Here is a 20,419-nt window from a genome sequence, read left to right as displayed (position 1 = left end):
GTGAGATTTAAGTACCCTCAGAAGGTTTACTGGAACTGTCTTTTCCTTACTTTGAAGTAATGTGGTGAAGAGTAAAATATGAAAAGTATTTCTACTGGGGAAAAAAAGTAGAATCATAGTAGAATCAAAGTAGCACCTCCACGTCCAGCTGAGGACATAAGAGCTGCCTTTAGATTTGGCTGCACCACCTTACTTACAGCAGTACACCTTACACAGCTGTCTGAGAGCTGTCACATGTAGTGTCACCTGCTGTATTAAAGTCTTTACTATGGAGAACCTTCTTTCACTGATACAGAAGCAGTAATAAGGGCTGTGATGATTTGTAGATCACAGAATTTCATGAGAAAGTTAGAAAGAATTCTTGAAGACATATATATACAGTTTATCATCTCACTTTGTCTCTAAGTCATATAATGACATTTTATATTCCCTTCCTAGAGCCAAACATAAAAAGAGTTTTTTGTTTTAGTTTTTGTTTTCCATTTCCACATGGATTTTTATTATTATTATTATTTTTTTTAATGTCAGTATTGTCTGATTTTAATTCTCAGGAAAAAGAAAGTACCTTCAAAGTCCCCATCTCTGGCTTTTGCTGCAAGTTCTGAGGATGATATACTTTCTTGACATAAAGCACAGTCTTCCAGTGCTGCGTTTCTTAAACCCTGATTAACTGTAAAACAAAGCAAAAAGCAGTTGAATTCACACCTTTCCAATTTGTACCTAAAAGACCAAAGTTAGGATTCAAGGATTAGATATCAGTAGAATTGATATGCAGCTTCTTATATTTCCTGCTCTTTCTTTACCCTGACACACTTAAAAATCTCCTGAATCCTTCTTTGAAACAAGAGCAATTAAAGATATTGTTATAAGACATACAGTCCTCTCACCTTCAGCAGCTGCATTCTATATTTCTCAGCCTCTAACTTGAGTACTTCACAAAGCAGATGAAAACAGAGATTCCCCAGGTGTACCACACAGATCACAAAGAGAAACATCACCTCAGGAGTCCCTGGCTTTCATTCACTTATTTTGTTTGTACTTATGTTTGTTAGCATGCTTCCTTTTTTAACCTAACAGTTCATCTACTGGAAATTATTCCAACTGAGTACCACTGCCGACCATTTATTTCCTAGTGGTAATTCTGTACACCTTCAGTTTCTTTATTATTTTCATTTGAATATTCAGTAGGTCTCTGATCCACCTCTTCCATTTTTGCCCTATCTTTGTCTACCCCCTTTTCTTCCTTGCCAACAAAAAGTCAGTCTCTTCACATCAATACATCCTGCCATCATCAAATGCCAGGGAAGTTTCAGCTGCACATAACTGAAGACTTAGTGCACGTGGTCCTATTCCACTGCATAGTTGAGTTGCACAGGAGTTTTTTCTGCTAAATGTAACCGACTTTTAACTTAGTGTTCTACAAAAAATCTCCAGGGGAAAAACAACCCGCCAAACAAACAAAAAAACAGAAATCCTCATTGAAACACGGAGAAGTGGCTGGAAAAACTTTCCAGTCTTGAGGAAAGGAAGGAAAAAAAGGAGCTCTGATTACCTTTAGATGCTGACAGGTGTAATCACAACAAGGACAATGGTAATTGCAGCATTACTGAGATGGCATGGCTATTTTTAGGTAAATTAGCAGACTTGAATCTTTGAAAAAGAAATAATCCAAATGGTGATAGAGGAAAAATGAACAGAATACAAAAAATGTTGCACTGGCTGATGATCCGGTTCTGCCTCCTTGATCTGAATTATCTACAATTCAAAAGAGGCTATTTTTTCTTTTTTGAAGAGCCAAACTCAGCGTTCTGTGATTTATATAAGACAGGTCAGATCCCAGCATCACGCTGAGCATTCTCATATCTTATAGTCTGCTTTTCTTGCGTGGCTATTTAAAGTCCAGAAGCAAAACCAACCAAACAAAACCACCAAAAAACAGATACCTCTCTTGCTAAAATAAAATGCATCCACTGTGAAATAGAACCAGGAAAAACAGAAATTGAATCTGGGAACTCCAAACTCTGCCTACATCACATTATGACCAAATAGGCTAAAAACACTGTTCTGTTACACACAGAGATATGGAAAAAATCAGATACATTCTGAATGCTTTGAACATTTGCTTTAACGCAAATTCCCCATACACAGAATTCCAGTGATTTCATCCTGTTTAAAGTCCATTTTCATGACTTGTTTTAAACTTAGGTAAAACCACTGTACAGGGAGTCCAAAGTCAGCACGGCTTTAAGGAAATCTTGTCAAACAGCTCATATTTCCACACGGGGCTATCAGCAGCAATTCACTACAGAGGCAGTTTTAATCTGGTTACCTTTCTTTTGCTTTTCCTTGTCTTCTGTTTCAGGTTTGGTTGCCATCACTTCAAACAAGGTCTTCAAGATACTTCGCAGATCACTAGCATAGTTTGTCTGCAGCTGGTCAGCAACTCCTGGAGGTTTGAGGAAAAAGACAAAACATCACTGACTATTACAACCCCCATAAAATATTACATTTGTTGACACCAGTAATGGCCTGGTATTTATATTTGAAAGATCACTAGCTTATATCAGTAATATAAATTGATGAGTTAATTAAATTCATTTTCTGTAATGGCCAAGTCATGTTCTGGCCTTTATGTTAGCTGCAATTTGAAACACATCTTCCTCGTCTTTTTGTCAGAAAGGGGACGTTCCTTCTGTGTCAAAATAAAACAGCTGCATCTTATTTCCTCTCCTAAAGACACAGGACATCATAAAGAGAAAGGAAGCAATACAAAGGCAAATCCATTGCATGCCCAAAATCTTCATCACTATAGGTCTAAGAGGTCTGCATCTCTGTGTACGCCGGTCTTCATGAGGTATCAGGCTTTTATAAGACTTAAGATCCACAATACAACGTTCTGTTGTTTCAATCTCTAGCCTGTTCTAACATATTTTTATAAAACCTTAAATAATAATAAATAGGGTATTTTTAACATTCAGAACAAAAGGATACTCTCATACCTGAGATACAGACAAAAAGGCGGTGAATAAGATCATTGCTGCCATGAAATCTGGATCTGATCTTTTCTCGGGTGGCAATTTTAGCAGCCTGCAAAGCAAGCTGGATTTCTTCCTGATCAATGTCATCGGATGAACAAGAACTAGTCATTAAACTGCTGTTGGAGAAAAAAGGCATAAAGAAGAAGAGTAATGTAAGTCCTCACTTGGTTGATCAGAACGTTCAGCAAATCCTAAAAGATTTATTACTCAGGCAATACTCTACAGCAAACAAGAACTAATTGCTGTAAATTCTTGCTGAAGGTAATCAACATGCAATCAATCACCATCACGTTTGATTTTCACTGTGTCACAGTTGCAAAAAACTTTAAAGCAGAAAATCATTTGTGTGTATTTTATTGCATTTCCCTTCGCTATTTCAAAGCACAGGACTATTTTTCACATTAACTCCCACTAAAAGCTCTGTCCTGAGACCATAACTCCACCTAAAATGCACGAGGGGAATATCAGCCTAAAAATAAGAAGGTCAGTTCTGAAGTCAGATGAGAAATTTATTAACGTGGGAGTAAATTTGAAATAGGAATTTCTGAATTATGTTACCTCAGAACAGTGAGAAGAGAATCCAAATATAACCTTACATAGAAAATGGAATGGGTGACAAAATACAATTTACAAAGTAGTGAGGGATTAGTCTCTTTATATACCTAAGTGTAGAAATTGCTGAAATGTCAAACTACTGCAAGAAAATGGCTCATCAACTCCGAAGAGATTAATATGTGTCATCAGGTGTCTACTAGGGGCTTAATCCTTCTTTTTCCAAACCAAACCCGTGGTTGCTAGCAATTTCCATCACTACCACTTCTAAGAAAGGAAAGTTTGAAACAACCTGAGGCTGCAGGAAAGCTCTGGGAGGAATCCAGATTCTTCAGATATCAGGAATTACCTTAACTGCTGGTAAATCAAAACACATTAAAGGAGGAAATACTTAGGAAAAATGTAGCATTTTGTCAACAAAAAGCCCTTAACTGGGAGTATAGCATTGAATGCAATAGCACCGGAGTCTTAAGGATTCACTGCGCTGACTGGAAGGAGACACTGCCCTCTCACTCTGTTACAATCAAAGACAGAAGAACACGAAACAATTTTCCCTACATATTGGAGATAAAGTAATCTCATCAGTGACTACAGAAAACTAGAATGTTTTACTTAAAACCATACTTGGGCTATCCAGAACTCAAGCACTCCTTCCTATACAGACAGCCACTATGAAAGAAAAAAACAAAGAAAGAAAGAAAAAAGGTTATTGACTACATAAATAGCACGCAAGAGGAAGGATGTAATTGCTAATGCATTTTGAGCTCAACCTGTAAATTTTATTAAGTGCTGAAGCATTCACCAAGTAACAGATCCCATCCCTATGACAAACAGTTATTGCAGGATAAGACACAGGCAGCATTTAGAAAAGTAAAAATAATTATCAACAAAAAATTATGGAGTATCGTTTTGAAATTTCTCTCTGTGAGCCATACAGATAATCCTTAAAATGTAGAGCTGAATTTATTAGGCCATGCATCTCCTAGTGAAAACAGAAATGAAAACACATAAATACTAGAGATTAGTTATTGATAGAAATATCAGTGGAAAATGTGTAGTGCGAGTTCCTTAGCTGGCTTCCCATTCTTTCAAATACTGAGTAAGGAGTACACTTAAAAGAAACTCATTTCTTTTTATGTCTCCATTGCTATTAACAATTGCAAATTCCTGTAAAAAGATGTTGTGCTTTATGTTTAAAGCTCCCTCAGCAGGTTGACTGACTAGATTTATTGAAGATACCAAGAACATTACAGTTCTCTCTCTCCATTTTCCCTTTGCTTTTCTGTAGAGGATAGATGACGTATCATATAAGTGGGTGTGTATATGTGTATATATACGTATATACACACACACATACATACATAGATATTCAACAGCAAATCTATCAGTGTGGAAAGACCTGTGTTGAAGATGATGAAAAGACCACGCAACAACGTGGCTTATGAAGGAGTAAACTGAAATTTACTATGTGCCAGGATGACACCCTTGCTTCACAATGGCATGGAGATTAGAGGACTGCCTGTTTGCAGAACTGCTCACATAAACAGACAAAAGGGTTTCTGTCTGCCTCCTAACACAGCCAGATAAAGTCTTCCCATTTTTTAATTATTTTTTTTTAAAGAATCAGTCTTATATCTGCTGTATGGTAATAAAATGCAATGCAATATTGGTGGGTATGTAGAAGCTCTACTGCAATACCACCAACACCCATCTCTGATGTCATGGGCCAGCATAACAACATAGAAGGCATTACTTTCAGAGCAGCCCTCATATTTAATCTCAACACAGCAGTGTCCCTGGAAGTCCCACTCTAAGCCCCACCCAAAGTGCAGGGCACAGACAGGGATGCTTCAGGGATGACCCCCTCCAAGCGCTGCATGGTGCCTCCTTAAGGCTGGCTATGTCCCATGGTCCTTCTCAGCCCAGGCCACTCTATGATTCTGTGATCACAAGACTGGCTTGGATTCACCCTAAAACTCCCCAGCACAGAGCACATAAGAACTGCTGTGGCACTGTGGAATGAAGGTCAGTATGAACGTATACTTGCATTCACAACATATATTCATATGCACAGACCTATCAAGTATGATTTCTATACACAAGAGGTTCAGGAAAAAAAAAGGAAAGATATTTTGATTGCTTGTGTCACTGCCAAGTGAAAAGTGAACATTCAAGAATAATTTAAAACTAGACCTAAGTATCATTACAGTTAGAAAGAAATGATCACTCTGATTTTACCAATATGACACTGTCGGATTTAGATCAAAAATGACTCTTAAAGAGTGACTAATGACCATCTGTTCTTTACTTGAAAATACATCTTACTCCTAAAGAAGGTAGACAGAAAATATTGCAGACTCAGTCAGAAACACAGGAAGAGCAGAAACATTCCTATTTCAGATACACAGCTTCTCCTGCAACCGAGTACTCCAAAAAGCAGTGATTGGATCCATGCAAATGTTAGAGATCTCTGGATTTTTACATTGACAATTTAGAAGGCAAACCTGAATTCTGATCTACAGAGTTTTGCTTACCTTTTGTCCATACTATTCATTCATGCTATTTTTATGGCTCTAAGAGGAATGCCATTCCTGCCAGGCTTATCTAACATGCATAATTTGGATAAAAACTCTCATGTGATACCAAGTGTGTAGGAAGCTTTCATTAACGTCAGGCTGTGCTCAGATTTAGAATGCTTTACCATCAGGATCTGCAGAAATACATATCACCACAGAACACAAATAAACATATTTAAGTACCAGGTGGCCAGGGATGCGTTGCCTATTTTTCTCCCTTCTCGGCTGAAGGTGACCCCCTGCACTAACCAAGGAATTAGTTTATAAAGAGACACAGCAGGCACGGAATTCCCTTTGTGAAATGCTTATTGTAAAAATGCTCATCATGTATTTATTTTTCATGCTGTGAAAACACTGCAAAGATAACATGCCTGAAGGTGAATGTGAAGAATGGAGATGTTATGTCAGAAGTTGATTCCAAACAACAAATCCGCTTATAAGTTATAAAGGAACTGGTAGGTAGAAAAAAAGCAGCTTTTCACCTGACTTATGTTTACACAGCAGTTTAAAATGACTCTCCACTGATCACAGGATAAGAGCAGCAGGACTGTCTCAGCTCACCACAGCTTACTCTCCAGAACGGCTGCCTGGTCTCAACACTTGACTGTGAAATTTAGTCAAATATGTACAAGCAAACAAAGCCCAGTAACTCGTTGTGCACAGGATCACCTTTCACCCATGGAACCAACACGCTTCACAGCTTTTAAATTCCAAAGGGACGTTAAGCAGTAATATACACACAGTGGGGAGCAGAGCTGTGGAACAGAAGTTATGACTGATATCTTCAGAAGAGGCCAGTCATATTAGGCAACCAGCTGTGACCCAGCAAGCCTTGGGCTCCATTTGCTGAGCACTGACACTCATCCAAAAACAGGAAAAGCAGCAAAGCCTAAAACTGAGCAATCAAACCCAACAAGACTCAAAGTCAGTCTAAAATTAAATACTTCATATTTGTGCTCAAAAAACAGGCAGTGGCAGTAGAAGTCTGTAACACGTCATGGATGCTTCCTTTCGAATTTCCAAGTACTTGGTTCACAAAACCTAAAATCTGTTCTCTATTGAATGCAGAACATAAAGGAATCTCTCAAAGAATTCTGCATTGCTCTTCAAACTGCTGAGTACTTTAAGTACCCATTAAATACACACCGGAGTGGATAAGCACCAGGTGGTCACTCCTCGCAGAGGAGAAAGCAAATCCAATGTATCTATTCTACTACACGCAGCACAGTTATATCAGCAGTTTTAAAAGGAAAGTAAGACCATTCCATACGTTTCTGATCTCGTGCAAGGTTTTAAATGACAACTACTTTTCAGGTACAGATTTCAGAAGACTGTCAGTGGTGCCTTTAAATCAGGAGGGATCAACGTCCAGAAAGACAAACTCAACCCAACTCAAACACTAAGAAGTTTTATAAGAAATACTACAGATGCCTGCCTGAAGAGTATTAACACACAGTTCAGTGACTATCCTCTCATGTTCACTGTTCAAAATGCTGTATTTTTTTTAACATCTAATAAACATAGAGCTGTACCACGTACAAAAAGTTCCCTATATGTACGTTTCAAATATTTGGCCTTAAATACTTACATACAATTTCCTCAAATAATATTCTCATGAGCCCCCTGGCTTTCATTTTTGTTCACGCAGAATTTATCGGAACATTCACTTTGTGCTGTGTGTGTAACATCAGTAACACACACTTCTCCAATCTACAACATTTATGCCTTTTTTTCCCTCTATCATTCAAATTCCCTTACACTTTAAGTAAAAAAATCCCTTTTTGCAGGCAAGTCTGCAATTGTCTGAAGAGAGCTGCTAGAACTGCTTGGGTAACTGCTGCATCCATCCCACTGATGCTTGAGTAGGCTGTAACTGGAAACCCCACCACTGAGCTGCCAATTATACCTCTCCTAAGCTATTACTCTTACTTGCTTGTGCACTTTATAAGTGCCTGAAGGCTGCCATCAGCATCGTGTTCCATTCTACAATAAGAACAGACGACTGCTCCAAAGACCATCTAAAAGATCACACACAATAGCTGGGGAAAGGCAAAGGTTGTATATGCGAGGAATGACAACAGGAAAATGATAGGGGATTGAATAAGAAAAGTGTGACTTCACGTAAGAAAGAAAAACAAAAATTATTAGTTCCTATCCTGCATTTTGCAGTACCTCTGGTATTTCTTTTCAGGTCATCTAACAAAAAAAATTCACAATAAACAGTAGGCAAAAACTTTTTTGTTTCTAGTAACTACTAGTTTTGGTATGGTTGGGAGGGAAACTATGATGAGATTAATGGCTTCTTACAATTATTTTAAGTGAAGTGGGTGGCTACACACTCAATTGTAGAGTCATTTAAGCCAAATTCAGAACATGTCTTATTATTCGGATAATAGCATACACGTATTTTAATCAATGATCTCAGAAGCTACATTTAAAGCAGACTAAAAAGGCTTTAATTCAGAACTCTATTTCTTGACTTTCTACCCCAGTATTATACTTAGGAAAGAGGGTTTTTGTATGCAATTTCTTACGTATTTTCTCCCTATTTTAAGAGGGAAGACAAAAGAGGAGGGAAAAAAAAGCCTTAAAATGTTCCCAAGTCTTCAAAACTTTATTGCCTTGAGGAATGACTAGTACAACAGCATACAAACACCTCGAGCAACGACAGCTTAGCTGGGCAACCCAACTGCACTGCAGTATTAACACATGTACCACCCGTGCCCAGCCCCATACATACCAGGACACATGCTATAAAAGCCTCATCTGCTGTCAGCCTTTTGAAGTCCACAGCAGGAGAAGTATTTTTCCATCACTGTAGGACTAGCAGAAGCTCTTTCTTAGCCTCTTTTGCCCCAGCTGAGGTGAGCAGACTAAAACAAATAATTTGGCAAACAGGGTGACTCAGTGTTCCAACTGATATCTTCAACCAGAGAAAACTGAGTTTGAAGTCAATAAGAACAACCTCTACCCTGCAACATGGCAGCCTCAAAAGTTACCTGCTCCATTGGAAAGCCATCTTGAACCCTTCCTTTAGCTTCTCAAGCTGAAGGGCACTGTTGTTATGTACACCATGTTGGACTTCTAAAAAAGCACACCTGTTGAAGCACCATGTTGCTAAACAGATCCATGGTAAGAAACTCTACCTGGACAACTGCCTTATTAAAACTCATTACCACTTCAGCCTGGCTTTCCAGAAGGATGCTATGATACTGTATTCCAAGTGGGAATTAAAACGAATTGCCAGCGCAGGAGTTACTGTCTTGGATAAAGCAGTCTTCCAAAGAACACTTTTTAATTTGTTATGGATAAAACGTCTATAGAAATAAGAACAAATTGCTCAGAGCACTAGTGATCAGTGCAGCTGCTTTCTTACCTTCAATTTAAATACCAGCTACTTGCAAAGTGCTATAATTACCACTTCTCTTAAAATTTGAACCAAAAAAGGATAAGATCTGCAAGATAAGAGCATTGTAAAATTCAAGAAAACAACAGAAATGAAAACATAAGAAGTTAGCATTGCTTAGGTTCTACTCAGATTTTCCCAGTTCCACCATGATGTTCTGTTTCTAACGCTTCCCTGTAATCAAACGTGCATTTAAAGCTCTCAAACATTCACTCACATTGCAAATGAAAACTAATGAGATTAGAGCACAGAAATACTGAAATTTCAAAAATAACCCTGGACTGCAAAAACTGAGAGCAAAAAATAGAAATAGTTAAGTGCTTATGAAGGAATGGTTTGTAATACCAGCTCCTCTATCTGTTATGACGGTAGGAAAGCAGCAGTCCCAGCTTTTTATGTCTCACCCAGAACTTATTGTCTTATCCAGGAACATATTGCCCTGGATACCTGATGTTAGATAGAAATATTTCCAGTGGCAAAGTCATTTCATACAGCCCTTCAGCAGTGTCCTATGTAATATGCAAGCAATTACACTGTATAGCTTAACTTAAAGTGAAGTAATTTAGCATCCAACTCCAGCAGAAACTCTTCAGTTACAACTGCTGTGTGTGGCAGACACAGCAATGGAAAAGAGGCACTGGGAAACAGTTTGCAGCACAAAGAAATTTTTGTGATAGAGAAGCCTATCAGCAGAAGGTTTTCCTATCACCTCCTTCAGTTCTCACAAAAAAAAACTATAGAAAACAAAGAGGTGAAGCATTAAAGCGTGCAAATCCCACAGGAATTCTGTATGCAGTCATGGGAATCAAAGCCGAGAAAAGCTAATCACAGTATTAGGTGGAGCTTTGAAACTGTAATTAGAAAATATCTCTCTCTTCATTTTTCAGCTTCAGTGCTGCTGTAAGTATGAGGAAATCCTTTATTTTTTCTTTCAATATATCCTTGGTTTTAAGCATTGCTAAAGAATTCAACTACCTGAAAACCTGCAGTCGCTATAGTGATTTTGGTTAATTGCACAATCTCAAAACTCCCAACCATGTTTTTCTAAGTTTTTGGGGGGCATTTAAAAAAATAAATTCTGTAAAAGAAAATCTGATTTCTGCGAGGCAACAGTCTTTGTTCCATTGGAAGCACAGAGAACACCAAGTGACATTCAACAGCAGATTTTACACGGCATTAGAATGAACATAATTTCAAATGTGGCCAAATTACTAAAAATGGAAATGACAATTGGGCTACGTAGGAACACAAATACTAACCCTTCACGATCACTTTGTGCCTGTCTCCAGCTAAACATGCTGGCTGGAATACAGCCCCCACAATGGCAAATGTGGGGGTATTGAGCAATTTTTGCTAGAACACACTCCTTGCCTCTGCCATCGATGCTATTTGGGTTAAAATACTGCCTTATTTCACTTCTTTTACACAGAGAGTAACACATTTTATATTTAATTCACTTCAAGCATATTGGACGTTTTAACATCTTTAAAATATGAACCTGACCATTTCAGTAACGAAAGAACAAAACAAAACAAAACCCCACCAACAAACAACTCCCCCACCAACAACACAACCCTGTTTTTCACCTTCCCACTGTAGCAAGCACTCGTTAACAAGTTGTTCACACGGGATGCCTGGTTCACTCCTGGAGAAAGTAAAATCTGCGCCAGCTTCTTGTTACTCAGGACAAAGCTATGCATATAATTTACCTAGAATTATCTTACAGAATTTCCTATAAAAGGGAACGCTCAGTTTAGAAAATGCTGCACTGTTTGGACATCTAATTTTTTGTCTTGCAGGGTGAAGAACAAGATGGCACGAAACACATCAAGAAGGATGCTGGCAGTGAGAAACCAGAGACATCTGCTGCACTCACATATGCCTCACTGACTGAAATCAAGCAAAAGCTGACAGACCTCATCAGCGCTGATGGGTTTGTTTTGCTGGTACTGCTCAGCTGGTTGTTGGGGCAAGGGATTTAGCTGCAAAGCAAGAAGAGTCCCCGCAGCAGCCTGCTTATGATGGTATTAATATGCATATTAATTGCCCTCACACTGCTTGAGTGACAGAGCTATACAAAGCAGCACAGACTCACAATGTTTAAAACACGCACTGAAAATTTGCAGCTCAAAACCATTAAGAAGCAATAGCATCTATTTCAGAAGTCATTTTAACTTTCTTAAGGTATAGAACCATTTCTTGTCCTACAACTTCTCCCACTGAGCTCTTTATTTCTGTGATTCCAGTACAGTATATCGCAATTATCGCCAATCTTCTGCCAGTTACAGAATCATTAAGGTTGGAAAAGATCACTAAGATCACCTGGTCTAACTGTCAGTGAGCAGCCTTTCCATAATGAGGCAAAAAGGAGGAAGGAAAATCTACAGAAATTAATTCATCAAATCAAAAATGCCCACCTAACTGGATTCTGAATTCATCTGTTATTCTGTACAGCTTAAATAAGTGCGATGGTAAAACTGCAAGAGGGAAGATGTGGATACACAGCTCATCAGGATGACTGTGACCGACCAATGGAAACACATTGGCAGCACATTTGTTGTCCTCCACACTACCACCTCCTTGACCAACCCCAGGAGCAGTTGCTATCTCTTGTGGGCAAATAATCCGTGCTGTAGTTTTCATAGGACAGATTAATGGTTAACACTGGACCATAAGGTGAAGGAAATGAATTCTCCTTCAAGTCCTGCTGAAGAACTAAGTTCTGTTGGCTTCTCATGTTCCCACTCAGGTGCTGAGTTCTGCTGAAGAAAAACAGTGCAATGTGTGTGTTTGTAAGGAAAGGCCCAGCCACAGGAGCTGGATGGCAAGGCAGTTCCCCGCAGACTCTGAAGCAAATAACCAACATCTCATCTTTCTCATTCGTATACTGAGATAACCCTGTTTCACATGCATGTGTTCATTCAGACGGGGATATACTGAAATTATGCAATATAGTGAATGATATTCTTAACTACATCCAGCAATCTTGGGCTTGGCCCAATGCATGCAGATACAAATACTCTAACAACCAGACAGATAAACATCCCGCTCTAATTGCTGGCAGAGTCTTGCTGCTTTGGCACAGGCCTGAGCCACAATGCACTTTAGATACCTCCCTTTACAAACTGTAAGTAACAAGGGCTAAAAACTCACCACCAATTCTTGTAAGGACACAAAAAGAATACTACAAAGTATCAGTATTTGAGACACAGGGATATACCTCAAAAAAAAAAAAAAAAAAAAAAAAAGTGACCAGTGAAGGCATCTATCACATCATTAAGGTTGCTTTGGAAAGTTACTTTTTAAAGTTATCATTTACTGACTTATCATAACCCCAAAATGAAGTAGGCTTTACCATGTTCTTGAATGCAAATTACTTGAATGCAGATCTGTTGCTGTTTCTTCTCCCTTTGCATCATTTTTGACAAAGAACTCCAAGAAGGCTCAAAGTCAAATAATTATAATTATTTGCTTTTCTTTTGCCTCACTTTGTCCCCCCTCATTATTCCCAAAACTTGTGTTCCATGGCCATTTTCAGCTCCAGTCTTTCAAAGAACTTTGGTTCATTCTTGGCTTTAAGCATACCAAGTTATCTCATTCAGTTAGCATACAGATAGCCTTCGCTTTGGTTTCCACTCAAATTAATGGTTCCCTCAGGATCCTGTCTGATAATTTTAATGCATGTTGAAAGCTGACAGACAAACAAATTTCTACAAACAGTTTATTTTTTAAAAGCCACTGACTTTACTACTTCTGACAATGGAACGGATAAGCTCCCAGCGTTGTACTGAAGGACTGCTGCCTATTTACAATAGGTTATATTAAAAATTGCTCTAAAAATTACATCTAGGAAGCAGATACCAGTAAAAAGGAAAACCAGGATGCATCATTTCCCGGAGCTAATATAAACAATAGACCAATTGCCACCTCCCTGCTGTAGTTACAAACATGTAATTTGCACTTAAGTAAGCTGTATTACTCCACATTCACATTGATGTAAGAGAAAGATGATGCAAACTCACGAGTCTACATAAAAACGTGGCTTCTCTGTAACTTTCTGAAATACATAGAGTATATTTACTCTTCACAAAGAAAGTTGGATACTTACATATGGGCATCTCAAAACCAGATACTACATTTTGCAAAATATCTTTTGAACTGCGATGAAAGTTTAACTTCTGAAAGTTTTACTTTAACTCTTAGTTTAACCATCTAACCAGATCTGCTACAAGTGAAATAAACAAATCAAACTTCGTTAACAAAGCCACTTCAGGAATCCTCTGTACGTTCTTTTGGCCCCTCAACTTGTGCTCTACAGGCAAATATTTCATCAGGACAGTTGGTAATAAAAATAAATAATTATAGCGCTGACTTAAGCCTGAAACTTTGTGATGTAGATACATTTGAATAAAACACACCTAACTAAGAATTCTGTTTTTTGCCCTTGGTAAAACAGGGAAGCTAGAGCAACAAAACTTCTGGTTTGGGTGTATCGGTCTGGTGCATAAAGTTTGGAGGGATGAATCTAGCTCAGAAAACTACATAGAACTGGTTGAAGATGGAGAAGATCTGAAGGTGCCTCCTTTACAGGATCCCAATTGGATCCTACAGTCTCTGTAGCATTTTCTTCCCAATTATAAATAAAACAGCAAAGAATGAAGCACGAGTCAAACTGTGCTCCAGGATGTATGGAGTAGGAATTTGCTCCTTGGTTCTCCATTTGGAAAACAATGCATGTAGAGGTAAGTGGAATTTCATATCAACCATACTTCATTGTTTCAAATCCATTACAGTTATGCTGTGTAACAAACTAGTTCATTCAACACTGGATGTCAACTCTTTCACTAATCATTTTGCAGAAAAAAAAAATCTACATGTTAAGTTAAAATTTATAACTCTCAACATTACAGGTGAAAACAGGAAGAAATTGAAGACACAGTAAGAAGGTGTATTTCAGAGGAAAAAAGAAAAAATATTTTAGGTATTATTTTGGCTAGGCATGTGACATCAGGGAGAATTTGGTTATTTCAGAAAAGAACATTTGTAGCGATGGTCCTTGCAAAGAACATCCTTTTTGTAGTAGATAACATAATTCTGTATAAGTTGTTTCACAGGTTGAGAAAACACTTTACGTAATACAAGGTAATAGCGAGGCCTGTAAAAATAATTTTGAAGTGTAATATAAAGAGGTGTGCTGAATACTCCATTTTTAAGCACACAGATGTAGGAACTTCTCTGAAGCCGTCAGACTGGGGAGCTTTATTTCTTTTTCATTTCTTTTTTCCAAATTAAGCTGTGTAAGCATTTCAAAAGGAGAAATCAATTCATACCTGTATAGTCAAGTAGGCACCTAACTGTTTCTATAGGATCATTAGCTACGATAGCTAGATCCTTAGCAATATCTATGATATACAAAAGAATAAATAACTGGAATTCCTGCATGACACCTGGGGATGATATAATGCTATAATTCACCAGGCAAAAGCTCAAATGCAAAAATACTGTCTTGTAAATTAAACCTTAAGAAAAAAAAAAAGAAAAAAACAAAAGAAGAGAGGGATCTGGTTCATTTAATCATGAAGATAACTGAACACAGTGGCAACTACAATACTAACATACAAAGGCGGTACAGGAAGGTCCTCAAAAAAAGGTGTTGTGCATAATGAAGGAAGACTCATTTATTTTACTTTAGTTATGCCCAAAGAATAATTGAGGTTATTTCTGTTGTCCATTGAAATAGTCCTGTGTCAAACTGTCTGTTCCACTGTATTTAGCAGAGGGCAACCACTTCACATTGGTAAATTGAGTTTTGTTTGAAGAATAGTTAAAAGTTAATGTATTTCAAAACTAAAAACATGAAAAACAGATATGCTGCATCTTCCTTCCCTTATGTGCCCTTTTAAAAAATGGACATATAAAAAATACTGAGCCTGATGGTGAGAATATCCTAAAAATACTTACTGCTTTATGTAATATTTCCTCTATCACTTTTGCTGCCTTCTTTTTCCCAACTCTATACCAAAATCAGGAATTCCTGCAGTTAAAATGAAGCACTTTGTAGAGATAAATGGACAAAAAAAGGGAAGACGAGAAGCAGTGGAAGATTTACGTTGACTGAAACTGTGATATCCTCTCTACCTGTACCACAGTAACAGTGTTATTGCGTAGAATGTATGCAATACATGATGTACATGTACAGTATTAATTCCTCAAAAATAGCCAAATAAATCAGGCTTTAGTAACTTTTTTCCATAATCTTTATTTCTCTATTATTCACTGCAGGAGTTCTGTGCAAAACAAACTGAAGTTAAAACCTTCACATGCAGGCTCAGAAGATGAGAAGGTAAAACTAGCATTCTTAACAACTTAAGCCAAAAAAAGCATTGGAAGTTATATTATAGTTATCTGGCATGCAGCTCTCACTTTACTACTGCATTCTTCAACTAAGTGAAATTAAATGGAAAAAAAACATGCTTTCTAGAAAGGCAAGACCTAAGACACACATTCAATGCAGTTCAAGCCAAAACCTTCAGGCTCTCATGAAACTCCACATGGACACATAAGAGGAAGATCACTGATATATGGTATAATTCAATGGAACATGCATTAAAACTTTTCTGAAAGTAGTTGCCTCTTAATTGCAACAGTGCTGAGAGAGAACTGCTGGGGAGAAAAAGCATCCGCTGTTCAAAAGGAAGAATATTCAGAAGTGTTGCTGTCACTTGATTGTTAACTCAAGGAAAATTTTCAACCAACCATAATGCAATACAATTAGTCAAATCTGACTGTGAAGGGAGTTATTACCTCAGAGCGTATATGCTGGAGAGACTACATGTAGTGACAGAAACACTCTCATAGTCACTGCTGGAGATGGAGCTGAGGGGGGAATCACGTAAGCCATCCTGAGAACTGAAAAAACATATGGAAACAAAATGAACTGCTGAAGAGAACAAAGGTAAAAAACAGAGCAGTGTGGTAACATGTGGGTTGTCATTGATTATACAGAATTAAGAGTAAATTGACAAGTGTATTTTTGTTCCTCTGTGTTATCTACTTTGGCTTCTTCCCAAAGGGACAGGCAATTTGGCAAAGCTGGTGAGCACACATCTTATAAAACTCCTCAGTTTAATTTATGACATACAGTTAAATCACTCAGGAAAGAACCAAGGATTTTGCATTTTCACAGGTTGTAGACAGAACAGTGAGCCCGCACTGTTTTCATCTTATCACAAAGGCATAGCATCACTGGAGGTCCATAACGTCACTGTATACTTCACGGCAAGATCATCATCAATAAGATCCAAGAACTTCTGAAACACCACAAGTTTGATCGAGTTTTCCACAGAATGAGAATGGGACGGAAAAAGTCCATGAGAAAACAGACAGCTGACTCTTAGTAAAGGAGATGGGGACTTGCTATGCATTCATCTCTAACTTGTGGCTCCACATCAACCAGATGAGCATGAAGTAGAAGTCCCATGACAAACCATGGAAACTTCATTAAAGGAAATCCACTAGCTACTAAATCAGAGAACACGAATAACTTAAGTTAGTGGTATACAACTTGCTTCTGTCGTCTCGGGACTAAAAAAAGCCTTTAAATGGTACGTTGCTTCAGATCTCATTGACATTATCAACAATTATCAACAAGATCGTTGATATTATCAACACAAACTGGGATTAGGAGGTTAAAAGTAGTTTCATAACTGGTCTTGGAAAGACCAATTTTTTTTTGTTTCAATAACTATTTAGTGCTCAGCTACTGAAAACTGCACCAAGCAGAGGAAAATTAAATTACATGATAAGAAAATATGTAATCTTGAGCAAACGTATCAAAGCTGTATCAGCTCTAGGCAGTGCAGGAGAATCAGTCAAGGCTGCTGAACTCAAAAATTCAGTCAACAGAAATATTTGGAAAATGCAGAGAGAAACGTAAGAAATATCTGTAGTTAAAAGAAAGAATCAAATAGATCACAGTTCTTTTACCTCGCTCCTCCTCCACAACTATCAGATTTCTTGGGCTTGACTGAACTGTAGGAGCATGTGGGCTACATGTTCAAACAGCTGTTTTCCAAATTCTTTTCTTCTACCAAATTTACTATTATAGCCGTTTTTGCAGCTAAAAGTCTGGAAGAATGCTTAAAAGGAACTCTTCAAAGGAGCGTACAGAAGGTATGTGCTCTAATCCCTCTATGGAATAATAAGATTTGTTTGCATGCTTCCCACTAATCACTTGCAAAACGGACCCCTTCATGTACTTCATTTCTGATTGCCAGTTTGAAAACGAATTCCAAGCGTAAATGGTTTGGTTAAAAGGAGGACTGTTGCAATTGGAAAATAATTTATCAGACTTTAACAAAAATCGTTTTAACTGTCATTCATTTTATATCATTTCCCTTTCTAATTCTGCTCATTATGAAGAGATGCATACATTTAAATAAAGGCTTCCACTTTTATACCTCATCACCTCAGGCATCCAATCTTACAATATGGTCACACCACTAGAATGTACTTTTGCTATCTGTTTTATGGCAGCAAAGGATGTTAAAAAAAAAAAACAACCCACATCAGAATGCAATTTCACAGCATGATTGAGCAGGAGAAGCTGTCTTGCAAAGATGAAATGTATCATTCAGAATAAAGTAATCTTTAAACAACAACACCAGAAAACGACTAGCAAACTCAGCATCTCCTTTTGTTCTCTCACCTCCCCATCATTTCCAGTTTTTTGTAGTCCAGCAATCCTCCCTGCTGAATGGAGCAGGAACACTTCTGAGAAAGGTAAGGTTTGTTATTTATCTTTGAGTGCTTTCTGTTAAGCTCTTCCTGATACGTTTCAAATCCAGTGCAAATACCTGTTACCAACAGTACCCAAAACAAAATCGTGAGATGAATTAAGAGCCCAAATTCCATTCGCTTTCATAGGTTGTGATTTTTCTTATTTATTTTTTTTAAGAATTTGAATTTTTCAGTTTTTATTCAAAACCAACAGGCCAGCACTTCTGATCTGTTTCTGCGAACTAAATGCTTCAGGCTAAAAGATAAGTAAAACAAACCAGCACCACCCCGAGTATCATCTCTCTGCTAAGAGATTTCAGCAGCTCTGTGCCAGGAACAACATCAGCTTCAATCCTCAGCTGATTTTTTGGATAGGATGGTCCAATCCAGAAGGCAAAATGATGCAGAGGGCTGGAATGCAATGGACTGGGACCTGATGGTGGGTAAGCATGAGGAGGAACCTCAGAACTGAACGGCACAAGAACGGTTCACATTGTCAACAATCTTAACAATTTTTTTCCCTCCAGTTCCACTACCCGTCTATTTTTAAGTCTTAAAGCTGATCGCCACTGCCTCATAAAGCCCTGGTTTTCCTCTGCTTTCTCTCTCACTCGGTGTAGGAGCCTGGCCAGGTGGAGCCACCCGCCGATCTCACCCACCTGTCAGCAACCACCTGGTAATGCTGTTTGGAGATGCGTTACACAAACCCGGCTCACACAGGTCAGTTTCTGGTACAAAAAACCCCCGCACCATTTAGATAATTACACTCTGCAAATATTTTTCGCACTTATTTGCACTGCTAGAGATTGAATTTTTCTACCAGAAAATAGTATTTATTATTTATATTTATTTCTATTTGATATTCATACTGGAGTGCTTCAGAGCCAGATAGTCTGTGTTTATTCAGCACCAAGAAATGGGAATCGAATAATGAGAAGTCTGCTTTACGCCTTTCTCAGGACTACATAAAATAACTTTATAAGAACAGATTCCTGACATATTCACTACATTTTTATTCCTCAGCACACACAGACTCAGGACACCTCTTCACACAGTTTTCTTCTCATTAGTGCCTGCCTGACACTGTAGGTACTGATGTTGAATTGACCTGCTTTTCCCAACTCGTGGCTGCCGTTACAGCCGATGCTAGCAGGGTGCGTGTGTGCATTAGCACAATTGTAGGAAGAGACACGTGTGTGCATACAGACGGGTTCTGTGGCAGCCTGCCATCCCACAGAGCAGCTTCTCCTTCCTTCCCACAGCAGCCCATGTGTGAGCTGAACTTCATGGCATCTCACACTCACGTGAACTCAGTGCCAGGTTGCACTGGACCTCCACGCTCGCAGGATTCATTGGACTGTATTTCAATTATGTGAAGTGGCAAAACTCTGTTTCACTCATGAGGCCGTAAATGCCGGTTGTACTAACTTTAAAATTACATTCTAGGATGGCATAAAACCACCATCCAGACTCACCAAAATAAAATTATTCAGCTGATAAAGACAGAATAAAGATCTGAGGCAACAGACCAAAGGGCCATGGGGTGATGCGGTCATCTCTTCTCATGGACTGCCATCAGGCCAAACCACTTACAGCTGATCTTTGGTATTTTTTGCAACTGTGGTAAGCTTAAAAAAAAAAGAATAAAGCAAAGCCACTTTTGTCCTGCTTTATGTGCTGTTTTCTATTGGAATGTGTTTCCAGACTCCTAGAAGTTCAATTAAATCTCACGTCATCTCACTGAATGCCTTCCTCGTGCACCTTATTACTCAAGCTACAATTATATTCCACATTACATTAGTTAATTAGCACTTCTCTTCCTGGTCTGTCTCACACTGCATGAGAGCTAACCCTAACACCTCGTGTCAGCAATACCAACCCCACTCAGAAAAGTGACTTCTAAAACATTGTTTTACCAACTAGAGATAGAAATTCATTTCGGGAATAGGTATGTTGTCAATTAACACAGTTCCCTGATGCTGCATTTTGATATATGGACCTAGTAAGAGGAAATCTGCTCTACAACACTGACACCTTTTATTTGTATGCTAATGCTTCACAACAGCAGT

At 38.2% G+C, this 20,419-nt stretch overlaps 1 protein-coding gene and 1 long non-coding RNA gene across 6 annotated transcripts in view; one reads left to right on the top strand and one right to left on the bottom strand.

Moving 5' to 3' along the window:
* Nucleotides 1–20,419, bottom strand: part of ZFYVE28 (zinc finger FYVE-type containing 28) — a 142,915-nt gene that overhangs the window by 13,123 nt on the left and 109,373 nt on the right. Inside the window, exons 9-12 of one of the 5 annotated variants that reach the window (XM_004936224.5) lie at nt 16,377–16,481; nt 3,000–3,154; nt 2,330–2,446; nt 566–670 (exon numbers count right to left, since the gene is read on the bottom strand). In XM_004936224.5, the coding sequence (XP_004936281.1) occupies nt 566–670; nt 2,330–2,446; nt 3,000–3,154; nt 16,377–16,481 (482 nt within the window). The remainder of the gene's footprint in view (nt 1–565; nt 671–2,329; nt 2,447–2,999; nt 3,155–16,376; nt 16,482–20,419) is intronic. The other 4 variants (XM_015286015.4, XM_040699328.2, XM_420832.8 and 1 more) reach the window with 4 other exon arrangements.
* Nucleotides 5,205–20,239, top strand: LOC107053323. The gene is made up of 3 exons (XR_001466472.4): nt 5,205–5,615; nt 11,372–19,070; nt 19,797–20,239. It is a non-coding gene; the product is annotated as an uncharacterized LOC107053323 (long non-coding RNA).

This window comes from Gallus gallus, chromosome 4, assembly GCF_016699485.2.
Source record: "Gallus gallus isolate bGalGal1 chromosome 4, bGalGal1.mat.broiler.GRCg7b, whole genome shotgun sequence".
NCBI classification, from domain to species: domain Eukaryota; kingdom Metazoa; phylum Chordata; class Aves; order Galliformes; family Phasianidae; genus Gallus; species Gallus gallus.
This window is presented reverse-complemented; position numbering and strand designations above follow the sequence as displayed.